Here is an 18572-nt window from a genome sequence, read left to right as displayed (position 1 = left end):
GTACAGGAGGATCCTGTTGTTCAGCCCTCCATGTATCGTAGCTTTTACATCTGCTAACCTCAGCCTCCGCTCCTTGGCCACCACGGGTCTGTTCTCTGTGAGTCTGTTTTGTAGCTAGGTTCATTTGTATCATATTTTAGATTCCACATAAATGGTATGTGGTATTTGTCTTTCTCCTTCTGACTTCACTTAGTAAGATAATCTTTAGTTGCATCTATTTTGCTGCAAATGGCATTATTTTCTTTTTAATAGCTGAGTAGTATTCCACTGTATACACAGACTGCATCATCTTAATCCATTCATCTGTCAGTGGACATTTAGGTTGTTTCTGTGTCTTGGCTACTGTGAATAGTGATGCTTATGAACGCAGGGGTACATACACCTTCTTTAATTGTTTTGTCTGGATATAGGCCCAGGAGTGGGACTGCTGAATCATATGCCAACTCTATCCTTAGTTTTTGAACCTTCGTACTGTTTTACATAGTAGAAATGTAAGTTGGCACAACCACGAACAGTGTAGGAGGGTTCCCTTTTCTCCACATCCTCTGCAGCGTTTATTTGCAGATTTTTGAATGATGGCCATTCTGACTGGTATGAGGTGGTGTATATATACCTTGTTGCAGTTGTGATTTTTATTTCTCTAGTTAGCAATATTGAGCATTTTTTCATGTGCCTACTGACCATTTGTATTTATTCTTTAGAGAAATGTCTATTTAGGTCTTCTGCCCATTTTTTCAATTGGGCTTTTTGTTGTTGAGTTTTATGAGCTGTTTATACATTTTGGAAGGTGAGCCTTTTTCATGTTGTTTGCAAATATTTTCTCCCATGCCATAGACTGTCTTTTCATTTTCTTTTAATGCTTTTTAGGGCCGAACCCGTGGTATATGGTAGTTCCCAGGTTAGGGGCTGAATTGGAACTACAGCTGCCGGCCTACACCACAGCCACAGCAACACAGTATCCCAGCTGTGTCTGTGACCTACACCACAGCTCATGGCAACACTAGATCCCCGACCAACTGAGCAAGGCCAGGGATCAAATCCGCATCTTCATGGATTCGTTTCTGCTGTGCCACAACAGGAACTCCTGTCTCTCCATTTTGTATATGGTTTCCTCTGCTGTAAAAGCTTGGTAAGTTTTAGTAGGTCTCATTTATTTTTACTTTTGTTGCCTTAGGAGACTGACCTAAGAAAACATTGGTATGACTTTTGCGGAGAATGTTTTGCCTATGACCTCATCTAGGAGTTTTATGGAATCATGTCTTTAAGCCATCTTGAAATTTTTGTTTATGGTGAGAGGGTGTATTCTAACTTCATTGATTTACATGCAGCTGTGCAGTTTTCCCAGTACCACTTGCTGAAGACTTTTTCATTATGTTCTTGACTCTTCTGTCAAAAATAAATTAACTGTAGTGCATGTTTTAGCTCTAGGCTCTCTATCCTGTTCCACTGATCCATGTGTCTGTTTCTATGCCCATACCACACTGTCTTGCTCACTATAGCTTTGTAGTGTTGTCTAAAGTCTGAGAATCACCTCCTTTGTTCGTTTTCTTCAGGACTGCTTTGGCAATTCTGGGTCTTTTATGGTTCCATAGTAATTTTAGGATCATTCTAGTTCTGTGAAAAACGTCATGGGTAATTTGACAGGGGTTACATTAAATTTGTAGATTGTTTTGGGTAGTGTAGCCATTTTAACAATATTAATTCTTTCAATCCAAAGGCATGAGGGATCTTTCCATTTATTTAAGTCATCTTTAACTTTTTTTTGTCTTTTTGTCTTTTCTAGGGCGCACCTGCAGCACATGGAGGTTCCCAGGTCAGGGGTCCAATCAGAGCTGTAGCCGCTGGTCTACACCACACACAGCAACGTGGGATCCGAGTCGCATCTGCAACCCACACCACAGCTCACAGCAACACCGGATCCTTAACCCACTGAGCAAAGGCCAGGGATCAAACCCGCAACCTCATGGTTCCTCGTTGGATTTGTTAACCACTGCGCCACGATGGGAACTCCATCTTTAACTTTACTAATGTTTTAAAGTTTTTCACCTCCTTGGTCAGGTTTGCTGTATTTTATTTTCTTGGGGGGTGCGATTTTAAGAGGTATTTGTGGTTTTTTTTACATTCCCTTTTGGTATTTCATTGTTAGTATAAAGAAATGCAATCGACTTCTGCATGTTAATCTTGTATCCTGCTACTTTGCTGCATTTAACAGTTCTAGTAGTTTTCATGTGGAGTCTTTAGGGTTTTCTACATATAGTATGTCATCTGCATACAATGACAATTTTACCTCTTTCCACCCAATTTGGATACTTCTTATTTCTTCTTGTCTGATTGCTGACAGCTAGGACTTCCAACCATAGAAGAGGTGAGTGGCATCCTTGCCTTGTTCTGGATTTTAGTGGGAAGGCTTTCACCTTTTCTCTGTTGAGTATTATACTGTCTATAGGTTTGTCATAAATGGCTTTTATTATGTTATGTTCCCTCTATATGCACTTTAGTAAGAGGTTTTTATCATGAATTGATATACAATTTTGTCACGTGCTTTTTTTTCCATCTATTGAAATGATCATACGGTTTTTTGATTTTTGTTCATGTGGTATATCACACTGATTGACTTGTATATGTTGAACCATCCTTGTGACCTTGGGATGCAATGAATCCCACTTGGTCACAGTATGTGATCTTTTTATGTGTTGTTGGATTTGGTTTGCTAATATTTTGTTGAGACTTTTTTACATCTATAGTCATCAAAGACATCAGCCTGTAATTTTCTTTTTTGGTAGTGTCTTGTCTGGTTTTGGTATCAGGATGATGGTGGGTTCGTAGAATGTCACTGGGAGTGTCCCCTCCTCTTCAACTTTTTGGAAGAATTTGAGAAGGACTGGTATAAGTTGTTCTTTGTACGTCTGGTAGAACTCACCTGTGAAGCCACCTTGGCCTGGACTTTTGTTTGTAGGGAGTTTTTAAATTACAGATGCTATTTCACTTCTAGTGATTGGTTTGTTTGATTTATCTATTTTTTTCTTGATTCAATCTTTGGAGGGCTTTATGTTTCTAGAAACTTGTCCATGTCTTCTAGGTTGCCAAATTTGTTGGCATATAATTGTTCATAGTATTCCCTATGGTTTTTTGTTTTTCTGCAGTGTTGGTTGTTATGTCTCCTTTCCATTTCTTATTTTATTTGAGTTCTCTCTCTATTCTTGATGAGCCTGGTCAGAAGTTTGTCAATCTTTTTTATCCTTTCAAAGAAATTTTTCTTTTAAAAATATTTTATTTCCTCTCTGATTTTTATTTCCTTCTGCTGAATTTAGGTTTTGTCCTTCTTTTTCTAATTGTTTTAAGTGGTGGGGTAGGTTGAGTTTTTTGGTTTTTTTGTTTTTTGTTTTTTTTTTTTGAGGAAGGCTTGTATTGCTATGAATGGCCCTCTGAGAAGTGCTTTTTCTGTATCCCACAGATTTTGTAGGGTTGTGTTTTTATTGTCATTTTTCCCTTCTGGTTTCACCATTGATCTATTGGTTTTTTTAGTAGTGTGTTGTTTAGTCTCCACATAACCTTTTTTTTTTCTTTCTTTTCCTGTGGTTGCCTTCTAGTTTCATGCCTTTGCAGTCAGAAAAGATCCTTGAGATAATTTCTATACACATAGATTTGCTGATGGTTGTTTTGTGCCCTAATATGTGGTCAAGTCTAGAGAATGTTCTGTGTGCATTTGAAAAGAACATGTATTCTAGGAGTTCCTGTCGTGGCACAGTGGTTAATGAATCTGGCATGGCTGTGAGCTGTGGTGTAGGCTGCAGACGCGGCTTGGATCCCACGTTACTATGGCTCTGGCATAGGCCAGTGGCTACAGCTCTGATTCGACCCCTAGCCTGGGAACCTCCATGTGCCACAGGAACAGCCCAAGAAATGGCAAAAAGACAAAGAAAAAAAAAAAAAAAAAGAACATGTATTCTAGTTCCTTTTTAGAGTACTCTGCATTTATGTTAACAGCCTTTCTTAGTTCCTTCAGTATTTTTATTACCTCCTTTTTGAAATCTATTACACTAAAGAGGTCTGTTTAATTGTTCTTTCAGGGAAATTCTCCTGCTCTTTTAACTAGGAATGTTTCCTCTGCTTCTTCATTCCCTCTGTGGTCAAACCAGACTTCAGTCTCTTAAGGCTGTTTCTGCACAGCCAACCCCAGTTATCTCCCTAGGTCTTATCTCCAAAGCCTGAGCTTCAGGACCCAGCCTCTGCCTGCACCAATGGACTCATGTCTCAGGCTGGGGAGTGTAGGGCAGTGGCAATGACCATCTGTGTAGGTCTGTCCCTGTTCTGGCTGCTGCACTTTCCTCTGAGGCTCTGAAGCTCCCCTTCTTTCCTGGCTGATCTCCCTGCTGGTGAGGGGACTTCCCAGAGTACAGGAACCTTTCTTCTTTAAAAGCTCCATCCCAGGGGTACAGATCCTGTCCCAAATCCTTTTTCCTTTTGTCCTATCCAGTTACGAGGAGATCTTCTTGCTCTTTCATAAGCCTGAGGTCTTCTGCCAGTGTTCAATAGATTTCTGTGAGAACTGTTCCACATGTAGATGTATTTTTGATGTATTTGTGGGAGGAAGTGAGCTTGACATCCTACTACTCTGTCATCTTGTCTCAGGAGCATCTTTCGTTATTCATAACAAGTCCCTTTCAACCATACCTGAGTTTGTGCTAATGAGATGACCTTGGTGGCCAATAGAAAGCTTCAGGATAGAGAACACTTGCCAGGGGAACCAATTGTGTGACTGAAGGGTGTACCTTTCAGCCCCACACCTGGAGGGAAGAAGGGCTGGAAACAGCTCAACCACCAATGGCCAATGATGGAATCAATCATGCTTAGGTAAGGGAACCTCCATAAAACCCACCAAATGATGGGGTTTGGAAAGCTTCTGGTTTGGTGAACACACTGAGATGCTGGGAGGTGAGAAAACTATACAGGACATGGAAACTGTGCACTCGCTGCCCCCCATTCTTTGCATCATTTCCACTTGGCAGTTCCTGAGTTACACCCTTGACATTGATATACAAAAGTTTTTCTGTAAACCATTCTAGCAATTATTGAACAAGATCATGAAAACTGCCAACGTGCATAACCAGTTAGTCACAATTACAAGTGGCAACCTGGGACTTGCGACTCAAGCAGGGGCAGTTTTGAGGCACTGAACCCTTAAGCTGAGGGGGCTGTACTAACTCCAGGTAGTTAGTATCAGACTTGAATTAAATTGTTGGACACCCAGGTGGTGTCCAGAGAATGTGCTGGTGTTGGAGAAAACACATTTTGTGACCAAAGTGTTGAGAGTAAACAGTTCATATGGTCTGAGTCCAGGGTGAAAAGTCATGACCACCCCTGTACAGGGTCACTATAAACTGTGTGAGGTCAGTTGTAGTTTGTACCCATGATCAAACCAAACAAAACCTCTCAGAAGCACCTGAAGTTAAATTAAGGGTTTTGCTTTGACGGCCACTGAGGAAAAATTGTCATGGATCTGTTCTAAGAGGAGTATTTACAGGCAGCGTGAAGAATCATAAAAATAATGTTCTTAATCTTTGATGGCGATTGAGAATTGTATAGAGTGCTACAGAAAAGAAGAGAAAGCATTCTTACCCAAGCCCTCGATAGCAGTATTTCCTTCGGAACTGAAATGCATTCTGAACCACTTTCTCCACCAGCTTGAACGGCTGCTCTATCTTGGGCTGAGTCAGGGGGGTAAAGTGCACCACCCCCACATCCACCTTCATTGTCAGAAAACAGACACCATTTTACTGCCCGGTGTAGCGGATTAAACATCGTAAGACACAGGACAGGTCATCAACAGCATGGTTTTCACAAATTTTTATGTAGACTTCAGTTTCCCCTTCTCTAGGCCTGTAAGATGCTACACTTGATCTGAGCTGATGCAAATCACAGCTGGTTGCATCTGTTCTATGACGGCATCCAGCAGACCTGTGCTTGATGATCCCTTAATTTTAGAATGCAGTGTTACAATGGCCTTTTAAAATCTATCCAAATATTACCATTAAAGTCAGTAGGCAGATAAGAGAGGGCTTTAAAATATCTTACTTAGCTTCCGAATGAATAAAAAATAAGCTGCTGCAACAGTTGTGACTGTAAGGCTAGACTTCAAAACAGAGAGACATGGCAGAGGGGCCCCCAGGGACCAGCTGGTGCTGAACTCCCCAGAAAGGGAATCAATTAGGACACCACTTGTTTGGACACAGACCCTGATGAATCAGCTGGACTGAATTCCTGACTGTCATCTGCACAGCCACATGACTTGCTGGTAGCAGCTTTAAACACCCCAAGAGTCACAGGAAGGATCCAAACCGAATGGAAACCCCCCATAAAAATTACTGTTGGAGTGTTAAGCTACTACCAGCTGTTGAGATTCTTTATCAAAAAATAGAACTTTTCAGGCTTTTCTGATAAGAGATTTATACTCTTCCCTGTTCTAAATAGGGACTCACAGCAATTCACGAGGATTTTTCAAAATAACAATGGGAAAGTATTGACAGTAAAGACTAAGGGAGAAATGGGGTCAAAGCAGTTAAACACACACACAAATGCCTGACAGAGATGAGGGTCTAGGAAATGAGAATTCTATTCGTAATTCACAAAAGCTTCAGTCTCTAAGAGATTATTGTTAAATCTGCCACTCAGAACATCATACAGACTCTACAAAGGCTAAGAAAGTACAGCAATTTTATGAAGTGCGGGTTGTACCACTGCTTTTCAAAAGGAATTCTGTATTTTAAAATTCCACAGAGGTTAGTTATCACATTCCATGCCTCTAAAGATCCTTGTGGCTACAAAACTCCTCCAAATTGGCCTGTATGTAATAATATGAGGATGGGGAAGTTTTTGTTTTATTTTTCTTTTTAGGTTGGAGGAAAAATACTTGCCTATGACATAAGACTACGTGGACAAGAAAAAGTCAGACCAGAGCCATGCCCCACCTCAGGCAACCTGGATGGGCTTCGAGAGGCGCTGGCACTCTGTCCTGAGGGCCTGAGCTGCCTTGCTGTGGGGCTGCCCCATCAGACCTCCTCCCCCTCCTCAGTCATCAGGTCCCCAGGTTTCAGATTAGCTACAGCTGCACCTACTGGATGTCACTAGAAGTAGAAGAGTTCGCGCTGGGGATGTAGAGTACGGCTGGCAAACGCTGAGGTTGTTTTAAACAGCAGACTGAAAACTGCCAATGGAGAGGCTTTTCCACCTGAAAATGCTCCCTTAAATATCCATCAACCTCCAGACTATTTTAGTGACGATTATACGCCTTTGGTTGTCACTCCACTGCACAGAGTGACGATCTCAATGTTCTTATTAAAATTTGGTAATTTTCAAGCTGTGTTGTACGTGTCTCTCCAAGTTTACTAACAAGTTCTTCCCATAGGAAACGAAATGCTTTGGTTAAAAGGCTAGGGCTTTTCTCAGACCTTCACACAAATACCATGGAACGAGTCTGGGGTCAACACAAAGAGTCACTGAAGAGCTTGAGGGCCTGGGGAGGTGACTCAGGGACTGAGTGGACGGGAGGAAGAAAGATGCTTCACCTGAGAGCCTTGCTACAGAAGGAAAAAGAGGAGGAGGTCTGTGGGTGGGGAGAGAAACGAAGCCAGCCCACATTCACGACAATGAACTGCAGTCAATGGCCATCCCCACCTGCCTCCTGATGATCTGGGAAGGTTCTAGGCCATTCTCTAGACTTCACCCCACTCCTTCCCAGCATCTCCGCTCACGGGCATTCCTGTTCCAACCTCTCATGCTGCCAACCCTCCATGACTCGGCTCCTTCAACCCTGCCAACCCAATCCCTCCAAGTTAGTTCCGATAGGATTCTGCCAGTCTCCAGAGAAAATAACCTTTTAGCAAATTATGAGGTAAAATTAAACCCCCCTGAACCTAAACTCATAAAATATTATCCAAACTCTTAATATTCAAACACAATTAAGACCAACAGCACAAAACCAGAGTCAGACACATTCTCCTTCCAGAAACTGCCACTTCCAGAATCCTCGGATTTGCAAAACTTGGCCTCATCTTTATTTGCCTGATATTCCTTTGCGATTCGGCTAGTGTTTGCAAATACAGGAAATGTCTAATATTTGTAAACGCTAGGTTTTAAAACTCTGTATAAACATAGCAGCACTTCATGCTGGAGTTCCTGTCATGGCACAGTGGTTAACGAATCCGACTAGGAACCATAAGGTTGCGGGTTCGATCCCTGGCCTTGCTCAGTGGGTTATGGATCTGGCGTTGCTGTGAGCTGTGGTGTGGTTTGCAGACACGGCTCGGATCCTGCGTTGCTGTGGCTCTGGTGTAGGCTGGCAGCTATAGCTCCGATTCGACCCCTAGCCTGGGAACCTCCATATGCCGCGGGAGCAGCTCAGGAAAAGGCAAAAAGACAAAATAAATAAATAAATAAAATAAAAATAAATAAACACATCAGCACCTCATATAAACTGAAGCAGCTGACTTGCAAAATTTGAATATAATTTTGATACCCAGTTAAGTTGGCTAATAGTATATTTTGGCTAAAATGAAATTTCCACTCACAATCAAATACTATTTAATGGAGGACTCATAAAACTCAGTGTCAGAAAGGCTCTTCCAGTCACATGTCTGGCTTTTCCAGGAAACCCGTACCACCCTTGTCTCTACTCCTGCCTCCAAAAGCAGGTCTCAGAATTATTCCTAATGATGGAGCCTGTTTTCTCTAGAACCACAGGAAAGCTGCTTGGTAACTATATAACAGATACAAAAATGCTTTTTACTTATAAATGAATGCTTATTTAAAATTTACAACCATTATTTTTCCTTCCTTGAGTTTTAAGTCTTCTAGAGGGTTTGATTACAAAAAACAAATCAGTACATAGGTACCAGATGCACTTAAAAATTCTAGTTTAAACGTTGCTAGTCTTGGAGTTCCTGTTGTGGCTCTGTGGTAACAAACCCAACTAGAATCCATGAGGACGTGAGTTCGACTCCTGGCCTTGCTCAGTGGGTTAAGGATCTGGTGTTACCATGAGCTTTGGTGTAGGTCACAGATGTGACTCGGATCCCATGTTGCCGTGGCTGTGGCGTAGGCCGGCAGCTGTTAACTGTGATTCAACCCTTGGTCTGGGAACTTCCATATGCTGGGGGTGAGGCTATAAAAAAAAAAGACCAAAAAAAAAAAAAATGTTGCCAGTCTCTTTCCAAACTCAAGTCCATCAGTATACCAAAATGACCTACTAAGATTTTAAATTAGAGGATTTTATAGTGACTTGAACTTGAAAGTCAATGCTGCACAAAACTGAAGTTATGTTTCTTAGTATCAGCAGCCTTACCAGAGACTAGAGGCAGCTGTCCCATTTTCCAGGCTAGGGTGCCTAGGACAGGATGGGTTATGAGCTCAGAAAAACACTTAGGACTCATAAGACAACCAGGGTAAGAAGTTATTAAATCTTAGCTATTGCCACCTCCGATCTTGACTCAACATGGTGTGGGGAACGCAGAAGATCGCACAGTTTCTGACTTTGAGATAATCGTAATATGCCAAACAGTAAATAACTACCACATGAAAAGGTACAAAACAGTACTGGCCATTATCTGAGAAGGGGTCTTCAACACCGCCCACAGCGTTCACAACTATTAAAGGACAAGCCAGTGGAGAGGAAAACAATTAGGAAGTTACAGTTTACTTAGCCCAAATATAACCAAAACCGAGAAAGAGAAGGAATGATGGGGAAAAAAAGAATGACTACAGGGAATATTCGAGACGACTTCAAGGACAATACAAGAAGGATTCAGAGTTCAAGGTGGTAACCTCAGACCTGTGCTGGAGGGAATGGGAAGGGTCCAGCAGTTCCACGGTGGTCAGCACCACTTGATGGAACATGGGGCCACAGTCTGGGAGAGTCACCTTCAGTGCCCGATGAAGTGACAGAGTAGGGTGAGCACGCTGGGGGATGCGTGGTTCTTCTACCTACTGGTTCCTACTGACTCCTCAAGTGCCTATGCTGAGCTAACGTCCATCTCACAGGCCCTCAGGTTACAACATCCTCTGATCAGGGCAGCAGTCCAAGTCATCACTGCCTAGGATATTATAATTACACATTTAGTAGAAAAACCAATCACTTACAAATACATAGACCAAATTCCTAGAACTGTTAATAAAACATAATTTATGTCCATAATTCCTGTCCCAAGCCCAACTGAAGGACAGAATTTCCACTGTAAAATCTTTTAACTCGGAGTTCCTGTTGTGGCTTAGCAGGTTAAGAATCCCACCAGTATCCATGAGGACTCAGGTTTGACCCCTGGCCTTGCTCAGTGGGTTAAGGATCCGGCATTGTGTGAGCTGCAGCATAGGTCGCAGATGTGGCTCGGATCCTGAGTTGCTGTGACACAGGTCGGTGGCTGCAGCTTTAATCTGACCCCTAGGCCTGGGAACCTCCATATGCCGTGGGTGCAGCCCTAAAAAAGACAAAAGAGAAAAAAGAAAAACCAACCCCATGACTCAAATACTCTAATATCATCCCAGGTATTCGAAACCAAGGTATTCAACGAGGACTGACACTCTCTTAGGACCTATAGCTCGCTCTTTAAAGTTTACAGTCTGTGTTTGTTATTGAAACAATACATATTTCTGCAGATATCCTACCACACCTTTGTCCCCTATGGCTGTCCGAGTGGCTCGTCTTTCTTCTCCTCCCTGGAATCACCAACAGAACAGATTTCACATAGTCACAGCATCCCCTCTCAGAGCACGACCTGTGTGCAAGCGCCTGTAAGAAGCAAGCCCCGGAGGTGTGGGGGGGCTGGGGGGAGAGTGCTTTTTACCGTGTATGTTATACATGTTAGTGTGTGTGCGTATGTTAAGTCGTGCCTACTGTGAACGTTATTATACACGTTAGTGTGCGTACCTAAGTCGTGCCTACTGTGTGTTAGTGTGTGTACACATGTAAGTTATCCCTGCTAGTAGCTGCAACCTCTTGGTCCCAGTAAAGGAAACAATTTCAGGGAGGTGAACACTTCATTCCAGACGAAGTACAAGGGGGACAAGCACTAACAAACACTGGACTAGGATTTTCTGTTATACTTACCCTGGTGGTGTCCAACGACCACAGGGAGCACTCCTTTCTAAAACCATGACCTTTCCCACAGCCACGACTTTGGTGCTGTGGACGGGAAGCACTTGGAGGTGCCCGCGTCGCTGAAGTTCCCTGCCAGGGCCTGACCTCCAGTTTTGTTTCATGGGTTCAGGGAAATTCCGGCACCTCAGAATCAATCAGCTCCTTAGGGATGGTTTCAATCTAAGCAAACTCACAAGATACTCAATAACCGCTGCTATGATGATGATGACGAAAGACTTAAACGCATCTGGATGCAAATGTGACATTAATTCCTACTGAGTCATAACTGCCAAAGATACACTCAAGCTGACTAGTCAGGACATTCCCTTCCTATAAATGTTGCTTGACGCGCAAAGCTCCACCGTGGTGAGAAGCTAGCGCAGGGGTACGGGGCGGGGCGGTACACAGACTGAAGGCACCGAGCCTGAGCCTCACCACCCATCAGCACAGGGTTCTCCTAGTCCTGTGCTCTCGGCACCCAGCCCAGCTCTCCTTTGGCGGGGGTTTAAGTGCGTTCGTGTCTTCCTGCTCATCCTGTTTCTGACTCGAAAGACTTTCTGTTCTTTGAAAGGTGAATTCCATAGCTACTGGATCTCTTCTCATGCCGATTTTTACTAGTTTAACTCCTGGAGATTTGGGGGAACCTCCTATGTATGTAACCAGAGATATAAAAATAAATGAGAAATGATTACAACTGCTGCAAGCTAACTTGGCAACATTACGAAGTCCAAAGGAACCCACCCAGGACCAGAGAGTGTGGACTGGGACTGAGATGGAGAAGGCCCAGCTGGGCAGAGAGGCAGAGTCCCAGCGAAGGAGGACAATGTCCAGGAAGAAGGGAAGAGGGGGAGGTAAGGGCCAGGGCTTAGTCCACAACCCAAGACACTACCAATAAATGATGCTACTTTTTTTTTCTTTAAAAAAAAACCTCACTCCTGTTCTTCAAAATAATGTGCCAAGAGAATGCAATGGTAAGGCCACAACAAACACATATTTATATAATTTGAGGCTGAAAAAACTACATTGATTTACAAGTGTCACCACAAAATCAAAGACTGTCTTAATACTCTAAAATAATGTTATGAAGACAACATACACAAATCCTCAAGATTCTCTGACATGAAGACTTAAGAAGGAGTAACATAATGTTGCAAAAATAAAGTGATAAATATTAGAGCAAACAGCAGGGTAACTTATACGCACAAACACATTCTTGACTTGCAGAGTCCTCAGAGCCAGGAGGGCCCCCCAGACACCCAGGAACACACACCAACCAGAGAAGAGTTACCTTCATTTTCAACACAGTCCTCACTCCGATCTGCAAACTACCAATTCTAAAAGAGAAAGTCTTCAGGGCTGCCGAAAGCATTACTATAAAGCTAAAATGACCACAAAGATGGAGCAAGATAATGTACTGATTGTGCTCAGAGCTGATACTGTTCATTTCAGAGTCAGAAGAAACCCACTATTTTAGGATTAAGTCGATCACTTCAAATGTGTGAGACTGGAGCAGGTAACCACCTTACTCTTACTCTGAACTTTCATTATTTTCAAGGTTGAAGAGAAAGCAAATGAGAGACACTGTTGTGTTTTCAAATCAGAACCCCACCTTTACACTGGAATTAAGCGGGTGGCATTTTAAACATAAAGACTGGGCATCATAATGAGAGTAGGAGTGCTGGGCCGCAGGCTTGGGGCCTGACTAAAGCCAGATGATGCTCCCAAGAGCAGAGAGCCATGAGCTACAAGTTTGGAGAACTTCTCCATCAAAGGTGTGGTATCACTGCTATTATTTCTCAAATATTCAAGTTAGCAATTGTTTGAGAGAAAAGAGATGCTTCTCTGAATATTCAGATTATCATCACCAAGAAAAACACACTACAGGAATCACATATAATTTCTTCTGAAAAACGGATAAATGAAAAAATCTGAAAGAAAACAGATGGACTGCTACGTAGCTGGCCAGCTACTGCAGTCAGAGTCACTCATGGACTTGGCCTGAGTGAGAAGCAAATGTTTACATGTAAAACTACAGAGATGTCGGAGCTCACTTGCTTCTGCAGCTTAATCCAGACTACCAGAGAGAAACGGCTCATTATGATGATACTTGAAAATATATTCTGTTCCAAATGGAGGTAGGGCAGTGCTACGACTGTATAAAGGGCTTAAACAATCACAATATTCTGTAGATAAGCAATGAGACCCTGCTGTCTAGCACAGGGAACTACATCTAGTCACTTGGGTGATGGAACAGGATGGAGGATAATGTGAGAAAAAGAATGTGTGTATATATATGTATGACTGGGTCACTTTGCTGCACAGCAGAAATTGACAGAACACTGTAAATCAACTATAATAAAAATAATAAAAATCTTTTAAAAATTATAATATTCTGAGCCTAAATCCTACCTTCCTGCTACTCCATTTTATGCACCTTAGTGAAATTACTTCTCTGGAGCTTAGTTTTTTTCCCCTGTAAAATAAGGATTTCTATTATCTCAGAGGCTTATTTTAAGAATTAAATATCACAGTGCCTCAAAGAGTACTTAGCATATAAGAAGTTTATAAATGGTAGATATAATTATTACATCAAGATTATAAAACCAAAGAGTTGCAAAATTCCTTGAAGTGATGGTCTCATTTAAAAAGGACCAAATTATAATTACAGTATCACATTACTGTTACTTTGTATACTCAAAATCAGTCTCTGAATTTGTTCAACAAACATGCATTGTACCTCTACTATAAGCCAGGCCCCATTCCCGGTGCAGGAGAATCAGCAATGATCAAGACAGAGGGAAAGCCTTGCCCTTGTGAAGTTTACATTCCAGAGGTCTTAAACCAGAGTAAGCAGTAGGGTGCTCACAGGGGGCAAAATTCTTGATTTTGATGTTGAGAAACAAAGGATTTGTTGATTGAATGGAGGTTGGATATGGAATCGAGAATGCTTTTAAGATCCAGGGTCTACCAGATGGAAGGGCGAGTCTGCCATTAATGGACACTGGAAACTGGGGAGAACTGGAGTGGGGAAGGTGGAAGAGCAGGTCTATCCCTGACAGGGCTGAGACGGCCAGCAATGACGTCAGGCTGGCAGCAGGAGATACAACCTGGATCTTCAGTGGGAAGGGCGGGGGACAACACAGACTAAGGTAAAGATGCACTAAGATGAGACTTCTCTGGGAAAGCCTATGGACTTAAAAGATTTAATTCTCTTCAATATCCATACTGGACGTAGATGAGAATGTCAATGAATTATATTTTACTATATACCTCTATTTTCTAGTACCTTTTTTTATATAAGAAGCTCTGCCTTGGGAGTTCCTGTCATGGCGCAGTGGTTAACGAATCTGACTAGGAACCACGAGGTTGCGGGTTCGATCCCTGGCGTTGCTCAGTGGATTAACAATCCGGCGTTGCCGTGAGCTGTGGTGTAGGTCGCAGACGCGGCTCGGATCCTCCGTTGCTGTGGTTCTGGCATAGGCTGGTGGCTACAGCTCCGATTCGACCCCTAGCCTGGGAACCCCCATATGCCGCAGGAGCGGCCCAAGAAATGGCAAAAAGGCAAAAAGCCAAAAAAAAAGCCAAAAAAAAAAAAAAAAGAAGCTCTGCCTTGGGTGAAAGGTCTATAGTTAATGAAAGTTATTTGCATTTCAGAAGTTTGCCTTTTTAAAACAGGCAGTTAATATAATATAGGATAAGTGTTCTCAGCAGGCTAAAAAATATTTTGAGGAGTTTCTATCGTGGCTCAGCAGAAACGAATCTGACTAGTATCATGGAGGACGCATGTTCAATCCGTGGCCTCAGTGGATTAAGGATCCAGCATTGCCATGAGCTGTGGTGTAGGTTGCAGAAGTGGCTCGGATCCTGCATTGCTAGGGTTTTGATGTAGGCCAGGATATAGCTCCAATTCGACCCTAGCCTGGGAACCTCCATATGCCTTGGATGTGGCCCTAAAAAGACAAAAACAAAAAAAAAAAACAATGTTTTGAAAATAGTGGTGGGATAAATGGGATTAAGATGGTGGAATAGAAGGACTGGAGCTCACTTTCTCTCATAAAACCAACAAAATTACAACCAACCCCTGAATAACCTTCAATTGAACAGACTGCAATCTATCAAAAAAGATATCCTACTCCAGAAGACAAAGAGGCCACATCAAGAGATAGGAGGGGTGATTACGTGATGTAAGCAACCCCATACCTGCTGGGTGGGCATCCCACAGACTGGAAAGTAACTACATCACAGAGACTCAGCTACAGGAGTGAGAGTTCTGAGCCCCACACGAGGTCCCCACACCAGGGGTCTGGCATTGGGAAAAAGAGCCCTGGAGCATTTGGCATTGAAGGCCAGTGGCACTTGTGCACAGGAGCTTCCTGGGATTGGGGGAAATGGAGACCCCATTCTTGAAAGGTGCACACAGGCGTTCATGTGCACTGGGTCCCAGAGCAAAGCAGAGACTCCATAACAATCTGGGTCAGACCTAACTACACTTCTTGGAGGATCTCCTGGGAAAAGAGGGGGTGACTGTGGCTCACTATGGGGTAAGGACACTGGAGGCAAAACTCTCTGGGATAATCATCAGAGTGTGTTCCTCTAGAGGTGGCCCTTTTGGGAAAATCTAGCCCCGCCCACCAGCACTGAGCAGTCCCAGGACAAACAATAATCCAGGTGGGATAACAGACCCACCCATCAGCAAACAGGCTGCCAAAAGACTGCCCCCCCCAGCACACAACCACCTCGAATCTCCCCCAGACCACCAGAGGGAAAAGAATCAGTTCTACCTACCAGTGGCAGGCACCAGTCCCTCCCACCAGGAAGTCTACAGCAAGCCCCCCATACCAACTTCAGCCGCAAGGGCAGCAGACATCAGAAGCAAGAGAGGCTGCAACTCTATTGTCTGCAAAAAGGAGACCACACCAAAAATCTATACAAAATGAAAAGGCAGAGAAATATGTCTCAGATAATGGAGCAAGAAAAACCCCAGAAAAACAGCTAACTAATCTGGAGATTATCAGCCTCCATGAAAAAGACCTTAGGCTGATAAAAGTAAAGATGATTCAAGGAGTTGGAAATAAACAGGAGGCAAAGGTTGATAAATTACAAGAACTACTGAGCAAAGAAATATCAAGAAATACTGATAGAAAGAAATTCAAGGGTTAAGGATTAAGTGAGCAAAGATGCAAAATACAATAACTGCAATAAAAAGCTCATTAGAAGCAACCAACAGGAGAATAAAGGAGGCAGAAGAACGAATAAATGAGGTGGAGGACAGACTAGTAGAAATCATTGATGTGAAACCGAAAGCAGAAAAAAGATTGAATACTTGAAGAGATAATGGCCGAAAACGTCCCTCACATGGGAAAGGAACCACTCGCTCAAATCCACGAAGCACAACAAGTACCACATAAAATAAACCCAAGGAGGAACAACCCGAGACACGTATTAATCAAACTGACCAAAATTAAAGACAAGGAGAAAATATTGAAAGCAGCTAGGGAAAAGAAATAACATACAAGGGAACCCCAATAAGGTTATCAGCAGATTTTTCAGCAGAAACTCTGCAGAAGAGAAAGAAGTGGCATGATATACTTAATGTGATGATTACTCTACCCAGCAAGGCTCTCATTGACACTTGAAGGGAAAATCAAAAGATTTACAGACAAGCAAAAGCTAAGAGAATTCAGCACCACTAAACCAGCTTTACAACAAACACTAAAGGAACTTTTCTAGGTGGAAAAGAAAAGGCCACAACTAGAAACAAAAATATTACAAATGACGAGGCTCACCAGTAAATGCATACATATAGCAAAGGTAAGAAATCATCAACACACAAATATGCTACCAAAACTGGAAATCATGAGAAGAGGAGAGTACAAATGCAGGACACTGGAGATGAACTTGCAATTAAGAGAGCAACAGCTTATAACAATCTCGTATCCTCAACAAAACACTAGCCAACCGAACCCAACAATACATTAAAAAGATTGTACATCATGATCAAGTGGGATTTAACCCAGGCATGCAAGGATTCTTCAATATCTGCAAATCGATCAGTGTGATACACCACTTTAACAAACTGAAGAATTAAAACCATATGATTCTCTCAATAGATGCAGACTCCTATATCAAAACCTCAGGGAAACTGCAAACCAAATACCTACAATAGATACACACACAAATAAGAAAAAGCAACTCAAATATAACACTGAAGATAGTCATCAAATCACAAGGGAGCGAACAAGAGAAGAAGGGAAGAAAAAAGACCAACAAAAACAAATCCAGGAGTTCCCATCATGGCACAGCAGAAACAAACCCAACTAGGAACCATGAGATGGTGGTTGGAACCATGGCCTTGCTCAGTGGGTTAAGGATCCCGTGTTGCCTTGAGCTGTGGTGCAGGTTGCAGAAGCGGCTCGGATCTGCTGTTGCTGTGGCTCTGGTGTTGGCAGGCAGCTATAGCCCCGATGAGACCCCTAGCCTGGGAACCTCCATATGCCGTGGATGCTGCCCTAAAAAGACCAAAAAAAAAAAAAAAAAAAAAAAAAAAAAAAAAAATCCAAAACAGTGACTAAAATGGCAATGAGAACATATATATCAATAATTACCTTAAATGTAAATGCACTAAATGCCCCAACCAAAAGACACAGACTGGCTGAATGGAAACAAAAACAAGACCCACATATATGCTGTCTTCAAGAGACCCACTTCACTTCTAGGGACACATACAAATTGAAAGGAAGAGGATGGAAGAAAATATACCATGCAAACAGGAATCAAAAGAAAGCTGGGGTAGCAATACTCATTACTCATATCAGAAAAAAAAGACCTTAAAGAATATTATAAGAGACAAAGAAGGGTATTACATAATGATCAAAGGATCAATCCAAGAAGAAGATTTAACAATTGTAAATATATATGCACCCAACACAGGATCATCTCAATATACAAGGCAACTGCTAATAACCTTAAAGGGAGAAATTGACAATGACACAATTAATAGCAGGGGACTTTAACACCCCACTTACAGCTATGGACAGATCACCCAGACAGAAGATCAGCAAGGAAACACAGGTCCTAAATGATGCATTAGACAAGATGACTTAATAGGCATTTATAAAACCTTCCATCCAAAAGCTGCAGAATACACATTCTTCTCAAGTGCAGACGGAACATTCTCTAGGAGAGATCGTGTTCTGGGCCACAAATCAAGCCTTGGTGACTAAGAAAACTGAAATCATATCAAGCATCTTTTCTGACCACAATGCTTTATGTCTGGAAATCAACAAGAAAAAAACCTGCAAAAAAAACAAACGTGGAGACTAAACAACATGCTACTAAACAACCAACGGATCACTGAAGAAATCAAAGAGGAAATTAAATACCTAGATGCAAACAACAACAAAGACACAACAATCCAAAAGCTATGAGATGCAGCACAAGCAGT

The 18572-nt window shown here is 42.3% G+C and overlaps 1 protein-coding gene across 6 annotated transcripts in view; it reads right to left on the bottom strand.

Annotated features, from left to right (window-relative positions):
- Nucleotides 1-18572, bottom strand: part of TFB1M (transcription factor B1, mitochondrial) — an 82912-nt gene that overhangs the window by 2912 nt on the left and 61428 nt on the right. For 4 of the 6 annotated variants that reach the window (XR_014836794.1, XR_014836811.1, XM_021083526.2 and 1 more), the window contains 1 exon segment: nt 5620-5747. The exons of the other annotated variants lie outside the window; for them this stretch is intronic. Coding sequence is in view for 2 of the 4 variants with exons in the window: in XM_021083526.2 (XP_020939185.1) it covers nt 5620-5747 (128 nt within the window). In the remaining 2 variants the exon portion in view is untranslated. 6 annotated transcript variants of the gene reach the window in all.

The sequence above is a fragment of the Sus scrofa genome, chromosome 1 (genome assembly GCF_054392235.1).
Source record: "Sus scrofa isolate SSC_HxYL_T2T_F1_AM1 chromosome 1, Sscrofa_HxYL_maternal_Yorkshire_Landrace_v2.0, whole genome shotgun sequence".
Classification (NCBI taxonomy): Eukaryota; Metazoa; Chordata; class Mammalia; order Artiodactyla; family Suidae; genus Sus; species Sus scrofa.
The sequence above is the reverse complement of the archived record's forward strand: the minus strand, read 5'-3'. Positions and strand labels throughout refer to the sequence as shown.